Here is a 24,597-nt window from a genome sequence, read left to right as displayed (position 1 = left end):
GCTCTTCGCATCGAATACTCAGTACACTCAAGATACTTTATGTTATGCTCTTACAGGTAATTTCTTCCCATTCAACATGACTTTGACTCCTTTGCACGACCCAGCCAAATCATACGCTCGTCTTGTCATGAGGGCCACAATATCCTTATCAAGTTTTTCCATTTTAAATTTAGATAGGTCTGGCTGGAATGTAATGCATGTATAGTCATCACCATCAAAATGCTTAATCTTGGGCTCAGAGGTCTTCATCATGTTGTTCATCCAAGTCTTTGGAAATAAAACAGTTTAAATGTTAGTTTACAATATACGTCATCCTCCTCCTTTGTTCCCTTTTCCAACTATGCTAGGATTGCAACAGTTACAAAACAAAAAACTCACAAACTTCTTTTAGAAGTTTCCTCTGGTAAAACACTACACAAAATTAACTGTTTTACAAAGATAAGCATAAGCATAGGTGACAGCACATCTGTGGTTTCTGCAAACCTGCAGGTATTACTACACTGGTGGACATGATTCAAACACAAATAGAGCCCCTCCCAGAACTTACTAAATTAGATACAAGTGAGCTGGCTTTATAGTCTTTATTACCCATCCGTTTAACGCTTTCAATCTACTACACACTTCTACAGAGAGGCTTTTTGGTCCCTGTGCAGAGGCTTGGTAGTCTCCGAGACAGCATCTCGGTGGCTGACCAGTTTGCCAAAGCATGCCTTTTGGAAAAACCAAGGTGCTCACACTTGACTCAGGAGTCTTGTGCTGTTCCCCATTTAAGAACGTGGGCATATTTATGTGATCAAACAGAATGTCTGCTCACAGCATGTATCAAAGTTCAGTTGTACTAAATTTTCAAAATTTTGAAAATACTGGAAAATGTAGCTCTTTTAAGTCATAAAGTATGTAATTTTCAAAAAGTAAAATTAACTCAATATTAATTTGCCCTTGGCAGTCAGCAGAAAATATTACATTTTGTAAGAGACAAGTGTAACGGATTAAATGTATTATTTATGTAGCGACATGATAGCATGACCAGAAATTAATTCTTTGTCCAGAAAGAAAGAAAAGGATTTACCAGCTGGGAAAGACTCCAAAGCCAAGGAACTTTGGTATCTAATACTCTACCAAAGTTCTTTAAACTTTTAGAAAGGTGGTCATCTCAAAGTTGTATACAATAAATCTGATTGCGTTCAACCTTTGGTCTGTAGGTGAACAATGAGCAATGAGTTCAAATGGGGGGTTTGCACTTAAGTCAAGTTAGGGCTAATGAAATTTATGACATAAACACTGAAAAATCTGTTTCTTAACACTATACAAAATTATACAGATAATTGTTTCCATGTTTGCATAGTTAAGTAGAAAGATTTTTTGGCAAGTTATACAACAGCAATTATAAAACGTTGCAACTGAATATACTCCTTTTCACAGGTGTGTGAATATACTTTAGTTTTAACAGAAATTTGTTTTTCATTTTTAGTCACCTAACCCTCTGAAGAAGGTATTACTTAACCCAGAAAGTCTAATACATACAAATACAAATTTTACTGACTGACCTAACCTAGCCTGCAAACTCTACACATCCATCTGAATGATAAATGATTAAGTTCATTAAATATTCCTGAAATATATGTGCTAAATTTTAAATTTATAACTACAGCAAAAAAAAATTTTTGAACATTTCTATACCTGCTTAAAGCTGTGTTTGTATTCCTTGCAAGCAGTTTCAACTGTAAACTTTGTACTAAATATGTTACAAAGTTTTGCACCATAGCCATTGCGCCCACCTGAAAAAACAACATATAGTAAACTAGGGTCAGTTTAAATTTAGGATAATAAATAATGTCCTAACTTATTAAATTTATTTTTCCCTTCATTTCAAGAGCACAAATGTTTAAGTGCTTACATAAATAGAATTAAAATCTAAAACTATGTTGTTTGTTACTCAATAACGAGTACTGACATTAAAGATGTAAATGTAAAGTTGCCTGTAAATATTGGTATTAAAAAAGAAAAAGTTAGATATGTTCTTTAAGTCTTTTTACTCTAATAAAGAGCTATAGTAATGGTGACTAAATAATCATATGTTACGAAATAGAATAGAAAGAGGAAAATTAAGAAGGGAAGGCATACTGAAGAAGCACACAGTGGCCCAACTGAATAAAACAAAGTACATTAAATAGTCTTGCCTGTAACTTTTTTCTCATCATCATCGTAGTTGCTGGATGTTAGCAGCTGCCCAAAGATTAAAGCAGGTACATATACTTTTTCTACTTTGTGTTCCACAACTGGTATTCCCTTTCCATTATTCCATATGCTGATAATGTTTGATTCCCTATAAAATATTGAAGACACTGGGAAAATTAATCTTGAAAACAGACTTCACCATACCTGTTTAAATAACTACCTAAAAATATAACAAAAGACCACATTCTTACCACATTTACTCACAGCTCTAACAACTTTAATTACACTCATTTGTGCTTATTAGATGTCTTAGAAGAAGGAGCTTAATTGTCCGTACATGACAGTATTTCATAACGTAAAAATAACACCCAAAAATCTGTCTGAAGAGCTTTCACTATCAACATGATCTGCAACAGGATCCTGAAGTTTAGTGACAGAATGACACTCAAGTTAGAGATGCACCTTTTTAGGTTTCATTGAAGTCCATCCAGACACAGCCAAATTATCATTTGTTTCAAACTATTCTTTCTGATTTATGATAAACATTGTAACTTACTTTATGCACTGGTGCCAAAATCCATCAATATCTGGCATCATTAATATTGCTAACTCTCACACAGAACTTTCATTTTTGAGTATTAGAGAGTTCAAAATCATGATGGGTCAGGCAGATTTACACTACCATTTCCTTCCCACTCCAGGATGAAAGCAGAAAAATTACTTCTCAGCATCTTTATCTAAGAGGTTAGGTCTGAAAACTAGGTGTGAAAAACATTTATTATTCAGTTAAATGTCACTGAAAAGGTACTACTAAAGGAACCCAATCAGCATCTATTTAACTGCAGTACTTCTCATTAGAAATTATCTCAAAGTATTCAGTTTCAAAAAACACTGGTAATGATGTGTTTGCAATATGAAGTTTCAGTGTGATACAGCTGACTAATTCAGAACACAACCTTATCCTAATGCTAAAGGGGTTAACATAGAAGTTCAAGAGGTGCAAAACTGTGTTACAAAACCTCAAAGCTAGTATTTAAGATTTATAAGTAACTTAGCTGGCTATAGTTATGTACTGCCAAGCTTTCATCTCATCATGTATTTTATGATCCTCTGGTTTTAAGTTTCATTCAATCAAACATTTATGAATGGTTTAGGAAAGCAAATTATTATAAATTCAGAATGGTAGCACTTATTGCTAACCACTTTTAATTCAGAATGGTAGCACTTATTGTTAACCACTTTTAAATCACCTCTTCATCTTAAAATACGAAGCTAATGGAAATAATTCAAAAAATATTTTGTTTTAAAGAAATCCGACTTCATTAGTAAAATGGTTTGTACCAATCTAAACTACAACAGCACTGGCAGGGAAAGCAAATGAAAACACGCTTTTACTTACGGATCAATGGATATTTTAATACAAGTCATGTTCTTGTCCCTCTGTTTATTGTCAGCAGCATTTACTATGAAACAAAGAGGCACAAATTAACACTTCATAGGAGCAATAATTAATTTCTTGTAAAACTGTTTATATACATATATCACCACAAGTTACAATAGTCTAGGTGTTTCTTAATCTGGTAGCTCTTTGTATATTCTGTATCTTAGTACTGAAGTCTACAAATAAGACCAAGTATCTGCAAGAAGATATTTTCGACCTTCTTATAATTACTGACTATTTCAAGCAGTTAGACTACCTCAGAAATAAATATAGAAGTGTATTTTGTGAACCTGTTCTCCTAACTGTTCTTAACACACTGAGCATTTCATTCTTCTGTTGCTGTTCCTGTTTGGCTACGTATTATATCATGTATCTGAAAAACCCTTCAAAATTATATTCATCACCAGAGCAGTTTACACTTTGTTTTGCCACTGAAACACACCAAAGAAGCCACATCCATTAAGGAGTGTTCTGACTGCAGCAAAAGTTATCTCTAAAGAGCCTGTGAGACTTATGGTCTACACAGTTTAGGATCATAATAAGGACAACTGGAAATTAACATTTGATCAGAATTTAATTAAACTGCACTCCCATGTATATGAACTACAGAAAGCAGAAACGTGACTGTGGCCACTAACCATGAAAGCACATTACTGTCATTTTCAGTATTTGTCTCATCACCCATGAAACAGATGAAGATAAAACCCCAAAACACCAAAGTACAATATCTTAATAGATGGCAAGGATCTCAATATAAGATCAGATATTTCAAGGGGTTTTTGCTAAAATCATTAAGTGCAGTTTCATTCAAAAGCATGCATAACTACAATGTCCCATTTTCATAATGTTATTACTCTGACCCTTAGGTCTCACACCACACTCTGTGGAGCACTTATCAGTGCTACATAAGGAAGCAATAGGCCATACAGTACTACAGTAACGACAGGATAATGATCTTCCTTTTGAATGGGACAATATGGTCCATATAACATGAGAAGCCTAAAAATGACATCTATGAGGTAGCACTCAAAACAGAAGTAATTACAGATTTTCCTTCCCATATTTATCAAATTAAGTAGTCAGTTAAAAAAAAAATTTAAAAGCATTCTTTTCCACCCGGCAGAGATATAGTCTTTATTGCCTCAAAGACAGCAATGCTGTAAAGCATAGATTTAGAGATGTGGAAGTTGTGAAGCTAATGAAGGTCATGACAAAACTTCCATTGACCTCAGTAGACCACAATTTAGTTTATGAGGTAATCCTGCCAATCCTTATAACAAACTTCATAAAAAAGTTTCCTGTCAATTAGCCCAAAATATCAATTCAGCAGACAGCACAGTATTCAGACGTTGCACATCTCTCCTGCTGGCTAGTCTTCAATGCATCCCAAGGGAATACCACAAACTAGGAAGTCATAGTAACTCAGTGACTTGTGACATAATTTTCTAAAAATCATTTGTTTGTGCCTCAGTCACCATGTTCTGTAATGGCAGTATGATACTTATTAATTTCAAAACTACCTTAAGTCTAGATATGATCTATTAAAGACCACCACCACTATCATTCTGTACAGAAGGAGGAAATTGTAATGATTCATGAAATGATGATTTAAGTGAACACTCAGACAACTTAGAAGTTGCATTATTTAGGAGGAATAATCTTCCAAATGTTACTCAAGATTGTAGCCCTCATAGACTACACAGATCAAAAATCTTGTAACAATACTGGTCATAAAGAATTATCTAGTTTGGACATTCAGTAACAAATATTTACACTTTCTTACAAGTTCAACTGAAAAGTCTTCCCTGTTTAAATTGTTCTGTAGTCCTAGAATGCACTACAACTTAGTGGGGCTCCAATTCTGTGATTTAAACTTAGATATAAACAATGTAGTTTGAGAGCACTCGGAAAAGCATGTACTCCTTAATGCTAAAGCAATATTATTGTTAAAAATACTTACCAAGAATTTCATCAAAGATCTTGTACAAGCCTGGAACAAAGGTAACTTCTCTGCAATTCATTCCTACATCTTCATCATAAACCCACATTAACTACATATAAACAAAATAAAATAAAAATATTTACTGTCTTGGTAAAGCAGTCTATGTTTCTCTGTTTCCTTAAGGAACTTTACTCTTACAGTCTGATCGGTGCTGTCATACAAGACAAAAGCAGGAGCAGAAGTTTAGCAAAAATTACAGCTGTACCCACAAAGAATTCCATAATGAAAATCCATTATTTTCTGCTTGGCAGGGAACTCCCAACAGTATAAACAGTGAGGTTTAAAGCAATTTGCAACTTCACAAAACAGCTGAAGAAAGTGCCAGCAGGAGGCTTAAATTCTCTGTTCTCTATCTAAACAAACAGACCAAAGCATTTCTGGACCTAGAACAAATGCCACTTACAAATATGCATATATAGGTGTGTGCACAGAGGCATGTTTGCAGACAGACATATACACACATAACTGTGTGTTTACACACATAGATGTGTGTTTGTGTTTCGACTGGACTTCAGGATTTTCTGAGTATGTCTTTTCTGATGAACTAAGCACTACTTTAAAAAGTCTTCTCTCGTCCCTTTCCTACGCATGCATGCACAGACACGACCAGTTTTTAACATTATAATTCAGAACTCAATATAATTCAGATATGCCTATTTATTAACCAGAGTAGTAATTTCCTCATTAAAACAGCAAAAACTATTAGATTCTAAATTTAGACACACTTACCTGAGTTAAGGGTTCAACTGACCCGATGTAGGTATCTGGACGGAGGAGGATGTGCTCAAGCTGTGTCTTTTTCTGATAAACTCTCTCAACAGACATCTTCTTAGAAGTGTCATTTTTATTAATACTTTCTGAGTCTTCTTTTTTTGAAGCATTCATCTGATTATCAAATAATGTCTAAAAAAAACCCAAACCAACAATCAACCTCATTCATTCAATCTGTCACTCTCAAGATACAAACAAAATCTGGCAGAGATTTAAATTACAATCAAAACTTGTCAGATAATTTAAATGTTCAGTTTTCAGATGTATTAAGATCAAGCTATCCTTCCAGAGAAAAAATGCAACAGATTATATGACAGATTCTTAAAAAATTGTAACATATTCAAACTTTAGTTTGAATTGATTTACTAAGCATGATAAACTAAAATAAGGAAACAACAGCATATTACAAAAGACACCCATCTCCTCAGACTAAGTATTTATAACGCCCATTTTGTGCTTAAGCATTTGAATCCAAACCATTGATTACTGCTCTGAATGATAACAGCAAAACTGCTCTTTTACAATTACAGTGTGGACAATTCATTCAGTGGGAATTAAGAAATACTGTAATGATTCTCCTATGGCTTCTCAATTGCTATAATTACCATTCTCTGTTGAAGTGATTAAACCTGGTACAATCCCAGTTTGGAATGCTTCATGATAAAAGGGGAGAGACTATTTACAAGACAAGAGCATGTAGGGAAATGACAAGGGGGAATGGCTTCAAAGTGAAAGCCAGTAGGTTTAGATTAGATTTTAGGAAGAAATCCTTGACTGTGAGGGTGGTGAGGCACTGAACAGGTTGCCCAGGTAAGTTCTGGATGCCCCATCCCTGGAATTATTCAAGGCCAGGTTGGACGGGGCTCTGAGCAACGTGGTCTAGTGGAAGGTATCCCTGCCCATGGCAGCAGGGATTGGAACTAGATGATCTTTAAGGTCCCTTCCAACCTAAACCATTCTGTGATTCTATGAAATAAGCCAAGGACTGTAAAAAAAGAGAATCATATAGGCTAACATAGCAATATAAACAAAATTCAAGCCTGATATGTTTGGATTTTATGAAAAATGTCTTGAAGAACAAGCAGTGCTACAGTAAAGTAATCCACACCTTGGTAGGGGGAGGATACAGGGATTTGCTGCACTTTCAGCAAATTTTTTTCTGATAAATATCTCCTTGCCATTGAATGAAAACCACATAAAAGTTAAAATATCTGAGAACAACCAAATATAGAATAGCCCTATTCTGAGACAGTAAAGGCGTATAAACAAAGAGACTAGGTATGACACTCTACAGTATGCATTCTGACCTGTAAATTGGAATTATCTTAAAAATACCAATAAACATAACTTGAACTCACACGATTTAGTGTCCTGGCTAACAGACCTAATAAATTCTGTCCCCAGCTGCCCAGTACCTGAAATAGTCTCCTTCTCTTACAGGGGGTTTACCAAGTTTGAAGCAGGTGTTACAGGATGAGTAAAAACCATCAACAGACAAATAATGAGGACAAAAGCCACTTGCCTCTCAGATAAATCTTTTTCATCTCATTTAATTGTTCCCAGTACATATCTACATAAAGTAAGTACAGGCTAAACTCTAACCCTTGATTAAGCAGTCATCATGCAAATTTTGCAGCCAAAAGAAATTTTCATCACTTCTCTCTGTCTAGCCTTTGTTGCAGCCTCGGATAGCACTGAAAGCAAAGGGTAAGAAACCACATAAACTCACAGGAAAAAGGAGCACAGGATACTCAACTCACATAAACAACTTCAGCAGAATCAAAAAGGCCAAACACCAACCTACAGCATACAATTATCCACATATTAATCCAATTTGTCTTCAGCTTCTAGTATTCAAGCTTTGATGCCTCTACATCTCCCCCTGCCCGGCCCACCAGGCACAGGAATAAAGCATTTCATTCTATTCAGAATAGGGGAAATTACCTTTTTCTTCAACATTTAGAAATCACATTTTTCTAGTTTATTTATGGAAATGCTAGGAAACACGTACTTCCAGAACCTTAGAGACAAGCAGGCTGTGTGCACCAGCGATGACAACAGCCATGAGCAAACCTGAACATGCCAAACGAGAATTAAATTCTCTACTACCTAGTCCTATATCTGACAGTATCCAGAGTAAGAGGGAGAAAGAATCCAGGGAACCTCACAATCCTGCACCAGGATTACATGCAGCAGAGTTGGAACCACAACACAGACTCTCATGACTATTCTTCTGGATTCCATCACGTCTCCTGCCAAACAGGGAGGTCACAAAATCACGTGTGATTAGAGGGCTTTGGTATCCAAGTTAATTTATCTCCGCTGTTATTTGGTCTTAAACCATGACAACCTTGTAACCACCACCCTAAAAAGATTAGCCATGTATCAGCTAATCAGGCAGAAATGAAACAGGAGTTTGCAAACAGATACATGAAACTGATACATGGAAGAGAAGGAATGAGAATTGTTACTGAAGAAGCACTGCCAATAGTTGCAACATAAATTTCATTTCACTGAAGTAGTTCTCTAAATGATGTCCAGGCTTCCGATGAATTTGACTGCATGTGTATATAAATATTTTTTACTTTATGATAATTTTTGACATCATACCTCAGAGAAGTCACCCTCAGCTCACTTACTGATTCCACAGCTCTGTTAGCACAGTTATACTATGCTCACTTGTTCTAAAGGGACCAGTACATGGCAGGAGAATAAAATAATACCTCTGACATGAAGTAAGTATTGAAAAAAATGGAAGAGAGGAGATGTAATTCATATAGAAAACAGAAGAACTACAGGTTTAAAGACCACCAGAATCTTGTTCAAAATGAACTGTTTTATTTGCTGTTTTATTTGAAGTTTTTACAATCAGTGAAGTACATGATGGGCAGTGATCACATACCAGTTCTTCAGCTGTCATGTACATCAGTACTGTATTCTTAGGATTGTTCTGAAACAGCTCTCCAAAATGCTTCCACTGGTACAGCAACTGAGGACTAGGGTCTAACCACACATCACAGCTCAGCAAACACATTACAACAAAGTAAGAACTCAAATTTTAGCCTCAAAGATTTAGGCTACAATTTTCCTACCTCCAACAGCAAAAGTGTTGTGGGACAAGTAGAGTAAGAGTCAGAAAATTATAAAAAGTCAATTTTATTATGACTGAATGAGTATCTCTACATTGTAAAAAATTAGTACAGAATAGAGTTATTGTGAAGGGATTCCTACAAGCTATTGCCATTAATACAACACTAGGAAATGCATTTCTGTTTTCCAGTGAAAGCCTTACTGACAACTTGGAGTTCATACTTCCCAATTTATCAGTAATAAATATAGAGTATCAAAACTCCGTCTTCTCTTGAGATGCTTCCAAATTTTGTAATGTTGATAGACAATAGAGGTCACACCAAGACAAACTTTGCTGCCTAAAAAAATCTAGTCCTGTAGAAGTGTCACCTCTTGGGGAACAGGGAGATTGCTGTAACCCAGCAGTAGTAAAGATCTGTGACAGCTACGTCTATTACCATCTATAACACACTAATTGGAACATGATAATGTATGATTTAAGAGGGGAGGAAAATACACAAAGGATCAGCATAACATTTTCATGGTCAATGAATATTTAAAAAAAAAAAAAAAAGGAAAAAGTAGTCTTACAGAATTTTAATTCTATAGTTTTTACTAAGATAACACAAGCACTTTTCCAGCATGCCCTACTTAAAAGTTTGATTGTAATAGAGATTTTATTTGTACAATACTCCAAGTACAGTATATATTCTGTATGCAAAAAATACGTTATAAACATTCAGAATTTATTTAACACCCCATTGAAATACAAGCATAAAATCAAAAGCCAGAAAGTATTCAACTACACAAATGAATGTTATGCAAGCATGCAAGGATCAGAAGTCCACAGAACTGCAGTTTCCCAGACCAAGCATTTCGAGCTGTGCTGTACTCAGAAAACCAGTTCTGAATCCCTGTGTGTCCAGCCTGAATGGGCATTTTTACAGTGCAAGCAATGTTTAGAACTTATTCCAAAAACGTGAAAAATCTTCATCAGCAAACCCTGGATATAGATCTATGGACACAAACATCCTCCACAGTCTTCCTACCATGTTTTCCTTAAGAACTTGCAAAAAAAAAAAAAAGAACAAACAAAAAACAACCAAAATTTGAAAGCGTTTTCAAATCCAGAGTTTTTACTGCTTAAAATACAAGTAAATTTAGCATGAAAACTCTCCCTTACCCCCTTTATAATTTTTTTTTTTAAACGGGGCAAGCGCTTAACCATAATGTTGTTCTGTATCTTTTGGAATTGTCTCAAGAATGCCTTTTGTATTCTGTCCTGTACGAAAATTCTTCATATTGTTAATGCTCCAACAACACTTCTCAAAACATTACCAGGTGTTGTTTCATGAGAAAACCCCTAAAAAGAATTAACCAAGTGTCACAAAGGGCTTAAGTCTTCTGCCTCATAGTAAGACTGCTTTTTGCTTGTTTGTTTACAGGTTATCCAATTTTCAGGGTCTGCTTTGCAACTTTAATGTTGTCAATTTATAATTTTTTTTTAACACAGTGTATGACTTTCTCAACATTCTTGTGACATTCAAGACTTTACAGATTCTTCATAATCTTGTGGACTTTCTAACCCTCCGGGCTGAGGACAAACATTCACATTCACATGTGCAAGTCAGCAAGATGACCATCCTTAAGTAGTTTGGAAAGCTATTGCACTGTCCATCCTTCTCAGAAGACATGAAGTTAATACCTCATACTGTGACCTCAGATGGTGCCAGTTTCCCACAGATGCTCTTAAACACAGTACAGTGGTAACTGTTATGGGGAAACACACGGATCCTCAGCTGACAGGAGTTGCTACATCAGGACTATCGTGCACGCTCTCAGAACAGTGTTTTATCATGGTAACTGCTTTCTCCAGTATGATTGCAATGACTGCAGAGCTTCTCTTCTGCAGTTGTGTTTGCCATACATTCATCTGATCCTGTGTGAAAGCTGTAGTCATTCTTTCCTTCGGTGATCTCAAGAGTCAGAACCCAAAGAGCTTTTAACAGACGACAGTTTGGCAACAAAATTTTACTCTCTATCTTCGACCTGTGAGCTCACATATTTCATTTTGGCATCTTCTTTCTTCCCATTTTGCCTTTTTTTTTTTTTCTTGTTAGTCTCACCCGTTGACATTTCTACATATAACACAGCATGTGTGACATCCATATTAAGTCAGAGATTTTTATTGCCTTTTTTTAATGAAAACTGGGTCATGCCATCTTTCTTTGCATTTTGAAATCATGTTGAGCCACCATGCTGAGTCTGGTTATTTATGCTGAAAACAGCTGTACTTAATAGAGCTAAATCTTAATACACATTTGACCTGGAGAGTTTGGCAGCACCAGAGAAAAACTATTCCTATCTAAATACGCAATAAAACGTAAAGCTACAACGAAGAAGGCAGGTTTCATCAGCAGTTTCAATCCTGCCATAACTGGATTATACATCTTTGGTTTGACTCCTTGCTCTAAGTTTAACTTTTATTTAAGTGGCTGAATTCCACACCATCGCAATAAGTTGAAAACCCTGAAAAATGTTAATGTCTCTCCCCACTTACAGAGACTTGATTTTGTATTGGCCACTGTCATCTTCTCCTCCACACTCTATACAACAACAAAAACCCAACAAACCAAACCAACAAATAATTTTTCTTTAGTCTGCCCATTTTTTCTTACCCATACTAAATGGTAAAAAAGGGCTCATTTTCTAGATAGGCAGACAAGCATAAATCAACTTAGAAGAGAATATGTATGTGAAAAAGAAAATACCTTCCCTTTGGCTTTGTCTTTCCTGCCTTAACATCTAAACTACTCCATATAATGAATATTCCTGATACATATACTCCTGAAGAGGCAAATGCAGCCCTGGGACAAAAATTTAGAAAAGCACATGCCATGTGTCCTACATTTCCTTAAGTAAAGTGTAAGATAAGCACATTTAGTGGGACAAGACAGTAAATTCTGAGTCTAATTAAGCTGTAGAACCTTGGGAGGTTATTAAGCAATGAAATCCAGTGATTACAGTTCAAAACAAAATTACCTCTTCTGAGGAAGATACGCTAAAATAAGAAGTGTATAGGTGCAATATAGTAATTACTGGGTAATTCTATAGATAACATGTACTTGACTGCAGTGTAGTGTTATAAATTGGATCGCAATGGCCTCTTCTTGCCCTAGAAAAATAGACAACTAATAAATTTTTACCTAAACATTTTGCAATTTTCCCAAAGAAAACTCTGGATGAGAATACCTCCTACCATGAAAACAAAACTGGAGGGAGTTTCAAAATAAACCACCCTCCTGCTGTGTTTAACAAATGGTTGGTCTCTCCTGCCAAGACGAAAACACACAAAAGTAACAGTTCCCTCTTACCACAGCACATTTCCATAGACTGCTGCATACCATTAGTGGCATGAACTAAATCTCTCTATCACATCTTTCCCAAAGCTGATCATGGAAACAAGCTTCTGGTACATTCATCCAGAACTAGTCTCACTCCAGTGACACTAAGATGCTTGTTTGTTTGAAATTCCTCATGTTTGGGGGTCTTTTTTAGTCTCCTGATTCTGACACTTAGCTCTTGACTCTGAAAATATCACATTATATACACTTTTGTGATGATGATTCAGTTGTGGAATGGCTTCTGAATGGTCAGAACTCTCCATTGTAGAAAAACACAACAGTTAATTGCGGCCAAAAGGGAAAAGTTCCTTCTTTCTTCCCTTCTCTCCTGCTTCTCCGCTCCTTATAGTGGAATCAAATCCACCTCCCAACAAGTCAGTTCAGGGAGGAAATACAGCTTTCCCTCCATTTTTCATCAACTACAAGCAACCAGTTGTCCACTGGATCATTTTTGTGAACATCTTGCTAGAGAATCAGACAACTAGTGGTGCAAGGAAAAGAGCAGAAATACAGCTAGGAGGATATGGTTAAAAAAAAAAAAAAAACCACTACACTTTTCAACAGATATCATTCAGATTGCTTAGCTGCACTATGAAATGACGTTCTTGGAATTAAACAGCTTCATCTTCCTAATAAATAGGTACACAAAATAAATGCAGCATCATTCGTATTTTAGGATTATTAATATACAGTATTACAGCACACTAAATTTTAAAAATGTAGGGATTTGCTTTCTCCACCAGTCTTTGAGGAATACCACTTTTGTACAAACATGTAAGCTCACTGTAACTGCTTCTGACCAGAAAATTAGGTATATTGTTTTAAATATGAATTCACACCTATATGAAGTTAGTACAGCAACAGCTCTGCTTTATTTGGTACAGGTCTGCATGCAATCAGCAGCACATTCAGATCCTCATCTTAGCACACACTATGTTCTTTAAAAGGAAGTGTCTAACATCTGCCCTCACATGATGACAAATTAACTGAATTTTACTGCTAAATTTTTTAAGGGTCTGAAATTTTTTAGTTGTCTGTCTACCAAAAAGTTCTATTCCAATATTAAATTTTGATACTGTTTACACAGTACCAAAAACTACATCTATGAATACTTAGGTAACAAATTAATCTTTTAAGAATCTCTTTTTTTTTCCAGCTAAAAATCAGAGACAAGCAAGGAAAAAAAACACAGCCACAGAAAAGGAATTTATTAATGTTAAACTTTAAGGTAACATATGACAGTTTTCTTACAGATTCTTAGAACAGTGGTCCTTAGAACCACTGAATGAAGCCTTTGGATCACTGAATGACCAAATCTGTTTGGTCCACTGTTCCATCAGCCAACTCATACACAAACTCTCCGCTAGCCAAGAAATCAAAAAGTTAGAGGTACTGACATCTGAACTTCAGGTTATCAGGCAGCACCTCTTTATAACCCAGTGTTTCCCACATTCTTGACCTTTTTTAATGCTTTACTGCATCACCAGTTTGGGCACTGTGAAAGTATTCCAGACTCCCAGCACATTCACGTTTCCCCATTGCAATGATTACTTGACATGACCTGATAGATTCTTTTTAGGTACATGAGAATTTGTACCGAGGTATTTTTCCTCTGCTGACCTATCTCCAGATTAGCAAACAAACTTTAGAGAATAACTGTAGAAAAAACTTCAGGCATGAATAAGACAACATTCATGGCTAAGACATTCATGTTGCAAGAGAACACATAGAGAGAACAAATCCAACAGGGTGGCTTTTCAGCTCACGTTGACTGGCACAGTAACACACGTCAAGCTGCAACACATCAGCAGCAGTGACTGAACCCACACATGAAGATTTTATTCCTAACACCCCAAACCCAGACTTTTCTAGTCAGCTTGAGGACTACTAGTCACATTGCATTAGTGATAGAGGAGAGCACAAATATCACCTAGAGGTTACTTATCCAAATGCAATGGGAAGCAATTCTCCATTATACAAGAGAAGCAAATTCTTGAACTCTCATGAACGTAACAGCCATCAGTATATTAGGACTGATGTACCTTTATGTTATTTCCCTGTCAACCTTGCATTGAAATACTAAAACACCTTGACTGTGCTCCTTGAGCTTTTCATACTTCTAATATACAGGGTGCCCTAAAAATGAACACCGTATGATCAGTAGTAACCACTACAAGTCTGCTCCCTAGAATCTTCAACAGAAAAGCAATAGCAACATACTTACTTAACACAAGGCACCATGTAAATGAAAATACGCTTGCTTTCTTTGTTGTTCTTTGTTTGTAGAGGTTTTTTGTTTGTTTGTTGGGGTTTTGGTTTTTTTTTTTTTTTTGTTCCTGTCCCAAACATCAAACAAACTTTAAATACTCATACAACGGTTTGCTCAACAATAAAATCTGCTTTTTTATTATTAGAAGCATCCACGGTAACACAGCCGTATTTTCCGGTAATCTCTATTTTCAAAATCTATTCTTTTCTACCATATGAAAATAAATATGAATCCAGTGCTCTTTAAAAAACTAGAAAAAGTAGCTGGAGTTTAATTGCTCAGCTCCTTCTATACAACAGCTACTGCTCCTCTAGAGACTTCACAAATCTTGAAATGTTTTACAAGTCTCATAAATATATTGCATATTCTAGTCTCAATCCTGTAGTAAACTCCATGAGAAAGGAACAGAGGGTTGGTGTTCCAGACATTTACGGCAATGCAGAAGGAGGAAAACAGAGGCATCAATGAGTCAATAAAGCCTAAATACTGTTCCAAAACTCCCCCCCCCTCCTCAGCCACTCATCCTCCCACAATAACATTCCTACAGAAGTAATTAGGAAAAGCCTTTCAGGATTGTTCACTAAAAGTGCTGACAATCTTGGAGATCATCAAAACTCTACCCTTTAATTTGCAATTTAAGAACTGTGCCTTGGCAGGCAGAAGAATCCACCTCTCCATGAAAGATACCATATAAAAGATGCATAAAATAACTTCAAATATTTTTTAAATGACTTTTAAATTGTTCTGCATTTTCATCACCTCTCTGCTACCTGATATGTATGTTTATCACTCAACTGGCAAAGAAGAAAGTCTACATGGCATATTCTGAAAGATTTAACTAATATCAGGAAGAATAGGTTAATATGATACAACTTCAGGATTGTTTTCTCAAGCATCTGGACTACCTCCCTTCCTTTCCACAAGCAGACCAATAAGGAACTTCCCCCTCAGACAATTTCTCACATGCTTTTACAGTCTCTTATTTATGATTTAAAAAAAAACCCAAACTCTCCTGGGGCTACTTAATAACAAAATAGAACAGCTGCCTCACTTCTTGCAACTGCTCTCCTCCAAGTAACTTGCCTCCATTTTACTCCAAGATTGTGACACAATACCTAAACGTTTTCATGGCAATACTGTAATATAACAGTGGTGGAAAATACTAAGTGAGGGTCACTAAACAGTGTAAGACACAATGCAGTACCTCAGCCAGCATAAAGCTCTGTGCTGATGCCTGGAGGAACAGCCTGAATGACTGCATGCAGTAGAACTCTCTACATCAGCAGGACTAAGAGTGTGTTATTTTTCCCCAGATACCTTGTCATTCTTGTATCTTTATATTATGGTACACAACTACCAAGGGAATAAACACAAGACTGAGGTGTTCATACACTCCTACACTATCTTCACTGAAAAGTCCAAATAACCCAGAGCTGCCAGAGCTTACACAGTTGGAAAAATCTCCAGTGAAGCTCACACTTACCTATTTCTCATAAGTAAAGATGCTCTGCTTAGGGGATGACCCCAGAATCCTAACTGCTCTTATGGAAATATTACATACCAAATTATCTGGTTGCAAGAGTGCTCTTTTAAAAATTTTTTTCTCTACTGTATCTCAGCTTCTTTTGATTTATAAGAAAATTACTTCTAAATGTTACCTTAAAGGTCCTGTGATTTTGTCATGACAAGAAAATATTGTTCCTTGCTCTCTCCTCAAAGATCCCCTCACAGACTGAGAGAGCTGGTGTGACCCTGAGATTAGCTCAGTTGGTTAGAGGCTGGTGCTAATAATGCCAAGGTCACGGGTTCAATCCCCTGTATGGGCCACTCACAAATTGGGTTCAATGATCATTGTGGGTCCCTTCCAACTCAGAATAATCTGTGACAGAGGTACTTTTAACACTGAGATTAGCTCAGTTGGTTAGAGTCTGGTGCTAATAATGCCAAGGTTGTGGGTTCAGTTCCTGGAGGGGCTGTTCCCTGAAGAGTTGGATTTGAAGATCCTTGTGGGTCCCTTCCAACTCAGAACATTCTGTGTTTTTGGCACCTTACTAGGGCAGATATTTATCCCGTTTTTCATACACCCGCTCTTCTTGCAACTTTTCAACGTCTCCAAGAAGGAAGAGGAAGCCCAAGTCTAACCAGGCTCACTAAAAAAAGAGCAAAAGAAATCAGCACCTCTTCAAAACATGCTGCTTCCATGAAAGGAGGACAGCTTAAGATCTCAATTGTAATTCTACTTCATGAATCAGGAAAAAATACATACTGGATCAAGCAATTTAATCCTCTGCTATATATTTTTTTCTTTCTTCTTTAAGGTAACTTTTTAAATTATGTCCAAAAGAAAATATAGATCTGATGTTCAGGTCTGAGGCTTTCAAACATGTTTTAACTCAAGCAGTCTTTGCACTAACTAACTTTGCTAACACCTTTTTTTTTTTACCTGCTGAAAAAAAAACCACTGAAGTTGCTTAGATGTGGCAAGTGTAACAAACACACAGATTTATCATTTTAATAACGTAAAAATTAGAAGCAGTACTTTACTTTCTGCGGCAAACTGCATTTCTAGGTAAATTGGAATTGCATTAAGACAGACAGGATATTAAAATAATTTTATTAAATGAAACTAGATGAGTTGATATCATAGAATAAGTTAACAACACACATTTCAAACACAACTGAAAAGAAGTTAGTTCATTACAGTAAAAGCATTTTTAATCACACTGAAATTTTAAAACTAGGAGATCTGATCCTCACCAATCAGAGAGGGGAGGAATGTTTCCCTCCTTTTCACATCAAACTTTTGAGTACTCATTACTGAAACATCTGAAGAAAATTGCAAGGAAACATTTTTGAATAAAAATTAACAAACATTTGGTATGATTTGATCCTGACACCTCTTTTGGTTGCTGGAACTTACAATGCACTTCATATTTTAGTATGTATTTTCAAAGTTATGTAATAACATTTTATATGCCTTGGTTTAGTATTCACTTTAAATCTGGAACGTTAGCATTAAAATACATTGTTCAAAAATACCTGGGTTCCAACAGAAGTACTTGAGAGTACACTACTAGGTCCCCAAGCATTCAATTTTCAAATGCAGTTATACACATGTAGAACTACATATTTTTTGCTCAATCTGCTTTTGAATACTTTCAAAACACCTGTATAGTGCAAAATAATATTTTCACTGTGGGTGACTTGCAAAAAATTTACTACTTTAAATGAGAAAAATTAAGTTTTCTGCAATGGTTTTCATTTCTAAGTTCTCTCTATATAATCTATAATATACATAAAACTCACTCCCAGGGATGGAATCACTCACATCCATCAGCTATGAATCACATGTGCTGCTTGTCATTTATTGAAACATAAACACGCATTTGAAGACTGCATTTGCACATAGACACACAAGGCAGTTTAGATGCAAGTTAAAAATCTACTTCTGGAAAAATAAAGTCTATGAAAATTAAATACTAAATTTAAATGGTAATTTTTTTCAACCCTAAACTGTCCATCTTAGACTAGTTACATGCTCTTATTTGGAAAGGTTACTTTATCTGTCAAAATAAAGTAATTCCTTACTTACTCTTTAATACAGCATGGGCATCTTAGAAACTAAATGTACACACACAAATCCAGACAGGTGGAACATTAACAGAGGACACGTGTTCGAATGTGCACCTTCTCCATCAAACATCTAAAGTAATCCCCACATACTTTTAAAAATCAATTCCTCCCCAATTCCTAAGATACACATTCCTTCCCAGACTTGATTACAATTTAGTTCCCCGCTTCTATGCATCCAACATTCTTTCACCCACACCAGAGCAAGGTTTGCTCCCAACTCAGAACGCAGAGGGTGAAGATGCACGCTACTGAGTCGTGAGACTGGCCCCGATCCTGTTCCAGCACCAAGCCTCCACCTGATATCACCTCTATCACTTCTTTGATCCTGCATTATTCAGCACTCTAACACAGAGAAGACTGGGCAATAAAAGAATTAACTGAATGGTGTGTGGAGGATAGAGGATAAGAGGCAACCACATTTTCTTTGCAGGCAAATCATAACATCTGAGGAATTCCTCTTCAGAACTATTGTGTCTGACTCACCTAACTGAGCTACAAACATTTCCCTCTAGGATAGGATCCTAGTGCTAGAATACTCAGGAGAGTCGTGACATCTCTTTGCAACACCGCTTTCTTAAGGGCATCAGAATCAGAAATTCAACAAGGGGAAGAGGGAACACTGCTTCCCCTCAGCTGCTGATATAACTCAAACTAGCTCATAGCCTACAGAACACATTATGTTTAATAAAAGTAAATATTAATACATTGGGGCAACCATTTCAGGTCTGACTGTCCTTCCTTCATATAACAGTAAAAATAAAAAAGAGGGGGGCAGGAGGAAGGGCGAAGGACACACACAGGACAAATAAACCTGCCAGTTCTCTGGTCAACATACTAGATACTCACAAAAAGCAAGAGAAGAGCACTGAAACGAGACTTGGCAACAACACAAGAGTTTTTTCCCCCCGCCCTCTGCAGATACCACAGTGTAGCAGAGGAAAGATAAGAAAGTAACTAACAGCATATATAACAACTGTTACATATATGACAACTGTGCCCTAGGCCCGGCTTCAGCCAGGGGAGAAACAGGCGGCCTGATACAGATAAAGAAATGGAAAGTACAGAAAGTTAATTCTGAGCTTTGACGTGGGTCTGGAGAGGCGACTAAAGAGGTCTGGAGGACTCGAGGGCAGGAGCTTCAACCACCTACTTTTGCTCTGAAATTAATAAACTGGTAATAAACAGTAATAAAAATAATAACTATTTGCACTTTGTTTACCTCTAGGAGAGTATGCTTATTTCTAAAAAGGGAAGATTTGATTAGGATTTGGTTGTATTACATCACATTTGTACTTCAGACCCTGACAGCTTACAGAACCAGACTTGTGGTAGAGCAGCAACACACTGCAACTCACTTAGGCACACTGTCATATCCTGACACTCTTCCTCTGAGCACTATAATGTCCAAAAGTCCCTGCCCCCAAATCAGAGCAATGGGTGAAGCTCAGAACACAGCAATGGTAGGCAGATCCTTGGGGCAGGAGAGATCCAGTTCAGATTTCAGATGCAAAAAACTTACCCATAAAGTTAAAGAACACCTAGTGCAGAAGCCATAACAAGTGAATTATGGCACATACTAGGAGTTATCAGACATTATTCAAGAAGAATATTTGTTTTAATCCTCTCAGAACAAATTATTAAAAGCCAAGTCAAACTGAAAGCCATCCCTTTATTACAGTTAAGAGTATTTGATTTCAAATGAAACGATAAAAGACAGACAAGTTTCCTTTAACAGAAGGACTGGGGTGGAAGGACTGGTGCCCACTTTATTTGTGGGCAGGGTTCTTTTCTTTAATTTTGAGTCTACTATTTTATTAATTACATACATTCTCTGTGTTTTAAAAAAAATAAAAATAACTTTTAACTTAATATTGTCAAAGTAAACTAAGGTGGTAACATCTGAATTTAAATTATTTGAAAGGTTGTATGTTTTCACTTACCAGTATACAATTAGAGTATTTATTCAAACCAAGTATGAATCAGTATAAACTAAATATATAATTTCCATCTACTAATAATGTACATTATTTCCACTCTGCTCCATCTGAGAAGCACACAGATCTGATATTAATTATATTCTTTAAAAAGAAAAGTCACATTGACACTCAGTAAAGTTTCACTTTAAGCTAGCATTTCCTAGACCTGAAACCTATCCCTTCATAAAGGGCAGGAAAATGGAAGTCGTGTTCAAAGTCTTCAGGAGTCTCAGCTTCCATTTATCAGGCTCGTGTAGCAATTAGGGTCAAGGAGAAAGTCTTGAAAACATTGACAGAAGTAAGTGATGAAGTGTTGCTTGTTTGAAACACTCTTCCATAGCTTTGTGGGCATTACCATTGTATCACAACCAACACACTTCACAGTGTTACTTGTAATTACTTCACCTTCAACATAAAAGGCATATTTATAAAAAAATAGTAAGTAACTATTACTGTACCATTACAACAGTTCATCTTCTGTAGTCCCTAAGCACACACAGAGGCTAAAGAATTATTTCTCTTGTTCAAAGTAAGTTTTTCTAGCATTAGAAAATGTCACTATATTTCACAAATGAAAATTCTTCTAGTTACAAAACCATGCTTTTGTAACTAACTCTTAATACAATTTGACACTTTTGTGAGTGATGCTTGGAGATCATCCACCAAAAGTAATTTATATCACTCTGTTGGTTAAAACTCCACCTTCTACCAACTATTAGAGTGGAGAGCTGCAAGCTGATTCATAAAAATCATCAACCAGAACAAGAAAAAAAGAGGCAATTAAAAAAATAACAACTACATTCTATAAATCAGAGTTATCTTGGTTTATTTTCAGTTCTATAATGCTAAATTATTTCCCAATAAACATTTTCAATTATACTCTCACACCCTCACTGGTAATTGTGCCTGCTTACCAGGCAACTTGTTACATTTCTTTAAGTTCTGCTGCATTTAGCTAAAAATACAGACAACTTGGTGTTTGTTTCCATAAACATTTAATTCCTCTTGCTTTCAACAGTAAAAGCAGGTATCACCTGACACTTCTATGATGTCTCATTATGAAATTCACTCTAAGGTAAATTCTCTACCACAGAAAGTACCTTTCCTTTTTCACAGCTGCATGTAATTGTTTCCTAACTATTTGATGCATGATCAACTGTGCTGTTTGAATCTAAAGCTAAACTTACACATACAACTCTTTACTAAAATATGAGCACCAGTTTATGTACACAGGATTTGCTAGTTTGAAACATAAATTAACATCCCACCAAGTTTTAACTATTTCCTCATCTTTTGAGCCAGACTTACTTCTGTTATCCTTCCATTGTTTAACTCGTGGTCTTATTAAGAAACCACTAACAAAGCAAAATACACTACTCAGACAGTGAAGCACCCTAGTGGTTTCAACATATTCATAAGAAGTCTAAAGAAACCAAGGTAGTTGCCAAACAACTTACAATCAAACAGCAAGTGGTTGCACATCCAGCAGATATATGGCAAGCAGATTAAAACTAGACAGCTGAAACTATTCTGTCCCTACCTCTGCACCTCTCTCCCTCAAGGACAGCATATGATCATCTACACATGAGCCACCACCTCAACTAATGTGGTGGGTTTTTTTGGCCTGGCACACTGGCCACAGCCCCCATCCATTTCAGTACTACAATAATATTGTTCTTCTGTATGCTTCTGCAGCTGACATGGAACAGGTCTGGTTTTTGGAGCTGGCTCAAAAGTCCTACCTTCACCATTTAAAATGCATGTGTGAGAGAGAAAGAAACAACCTCCTACTATTTTCTGAAAAAATAAATGAACACAGTTTTAACTAAAATCTGATTATTTCCCTACAACTACTCTGAGTTGATAAAAACACAAACCTTTACTGTTTTTAGAGAAAGAAAAGTTTGATTATTTCCAGTTGTAGGAAACTGTTGACTCACCGTAATTTCAACCCCATGTCATTTAAGAACATGTTTCATTAAAAATGCCTACTCAGTAATTTTCACACTTCATTCTGCAGTTTTCTATATGAGCTGTAAAACTTTCAATTACTTGGTCCAACCTAGATGGTAAAAACCTTAATTCTGAAGACCTACCCAAAGACCACAGTTGATAAAGATCACAGAGTACTGCAGGAAGGAAAGGAGAATCATTTTAGCTTCTCTACTTAGGGCTGTTCCCACATCTAAACTGTCTAATTTCAAGTGGCACACCCAGAAACTTGCTCATAATTTTTATATACCTTTCCATGCCGCCAGCTTCTTAAATTGAAAAAGAGAATTACATAAAATGCAGTAATTAGAGCCACGGAAAGAGTCCACCATCAGAATACACAGGATTTGTTCACCTCAATAATGCTGTTACATTCTTTTCCAACACCTCCAAGATGTAGAGAAACACAAGAACAAGTTTGCTGTTACTCTTTAACATGACTTCTTAAAAGTTGCTACCTCTGTAAAGCACATGTATCTGATTAAAGGTGCAGCTCTCTCACCATCTATCAATCAAGATTCATTGTCTTCTGCTTAACCACTGAAGAATTTATCCTCAAAGCTGAGCAGGAGAAAGGCAGGTAAGTTACTGATTGGCTGAACCAGACCCCTTCAGGTCACCTTTGCTCCTCCTTTCTCTCACGAAAACCTGAGAGCATCCACTGTTACTATAGACGAGGGGAGCACTTCTCTGCAGTGTGAGCCAGGGCTTGTGCTCTCAAAGGACTTTAGGGCAGCTCAAAATGATTGAATAGTTCTAGAGTCAGTTATCACCAGCACCCTCTCTAAACTTATTACTTCAGACCAATTCATTAAAAGCAACAAAACACCCCCTTCTTGGGTCTATTACAACTTCTGGAAGATGATAAAGTTCAATTCCAAGACACAGTAACAAGCTCACAGCTCCTGCTCCCTAAGTGTCTCTGAAACTTGGGAACTCCAGATATTGTCCTTTCAGAGAGCTGGAAAAGAAGATGGGATCAAAACAGTGCCCCCCTGGTAGCCCGCAAAGGCTTTGCTCTAGGAACAAGAGGCAATAAGTGAGACTTTGGTGGGACGATAGACAGCCCACGACTCGCTCTGGAGGACAGCGACCTCAAGACAGTCCTGCTGACCCACCCGCTGCCCCTAAGGTGGGAGGCTCCTTTCCTCCTCTTTGCTCACAGATCGACCTTTTCCCTACGGCCCCGACCACCCCGAGGACGCCCTCAGGGGTGCAAGCCCCTCCTGTAACACCAATTCCAAGCCCAGGCTCTCTCCTCCTACCCCGGACCCCTCTACCGAGCAGCTCTACAGCGCTTCCCTTTCTACGACAGCCCTCAGCCTCTTCCCTTCTTTCAAAGCCAACCCGCGCTCTTTCCTCATACGCAAGGGACGCAAAAAGGAACAATAATAATAAAACACGAGCAGCAAAACCCACGAACGACGAAACGCAGCCCCACAACTTACCACCCAAGTCAGTCCCCCGCTGCCGCCACCGCCGCCTCCTCCTCCTCCTCCTCCAGACTTTGCCATTTTCTGCCCGTCTCTCCTCAGCCGAGGCGAGGGCGCTCGGAGGCGGCCGGGAGGGCCGGCACCGACACCGCGCTGGGGCCGCTCCCGCCCTCAGCGGCACCGAGGAAGGGTGGCCGAGGGCCCGCACAAAGAGCCCCTTCCGCCGGGCGGGGAGGCAGCGAGAGGGCGGGCGGGCCCGGCCGGGCCTGCGGCTCTCCTCAGTTTAAAGGGACGGGCCGGTCCCTTCGCCTCACGGCGGCGGCGGCAACAACAGCCGCCGCTATCGCCGCCGTAGCGCTGCTGCCTCCCTCCTCCTCCTCCTCCTCCTCCTCCTCACCCCCGGGCCGTCCCCCCCGGCAGCCACAAAGG

The 24,597-nt window shown here is 37.4% G+C and overlaps 1 protein-coding gene across 4 annotated transcripts in view; it reads right to left on the bottom strand.

The window, feature by feature from the left end:
• TOP2B (DNA topoisomerase II beta) overlaps positions 1-24,597 on the bottom strand; it is a 64,205-nt gene extending 39,608 nt beyond the window's left edge. For 2 of the 4 annotated variants that reach the window (XM_051808370.1, XM_051808371.1), the window contains exons 1-7: positions 24,184-24,597; positions 6,351-6,524; positions 5,580-5,670; positions 3,578-3,641; positions 2,181-2,326; positions 1,681-1,778; positions 55-267 (exon numbers count right to left, since the gene is read on the bottom strand). In XM_051808370.1, the coding sequence (XP_051664330.1) occupies positions 55-267; positions 1,681-1,778; positions 2,181-2,326; positions 3,578-3,641; positions 5,580-5,670; positions 6,351-6,524; positions 24,184-24,249 (852 nt within the window). In that variant the 5' untranslated portion in view covers positions 24,250-24,597. The remainder of the gene's footprint in view (positions 1-54; positions 268-1,680; positions 1,779-2,180; positions 2,327-3,577; positions 3,642-5,579; positions 5,671-6,350; positions 6,525-24,183) is intronic. The other 2 variants (XM_051808368.1, XM_051808369.1) reach the window with 2 other exon arrangements.

Source organism: Manacus candei, unplaced genomic scaffold (genome assembly GCF_025592945.1).
Source record: "Manacus candei isolate 608988 ecotype Guabito, Panama unplaced genomic scaffold, ASM2559294v1 h1tg000072l, whole genome shotgun sequence".
NCBI lineage: Eukaryota > Metazoa > Chordata > Aves > Passeriformes > Pipridae > Manacus > Manacus candei.
The sequence above is the reverse complement of the archived record's forward strand: the minus strand, read 5'-3'. Positions and strand labels throughout refer to the sequence as shown.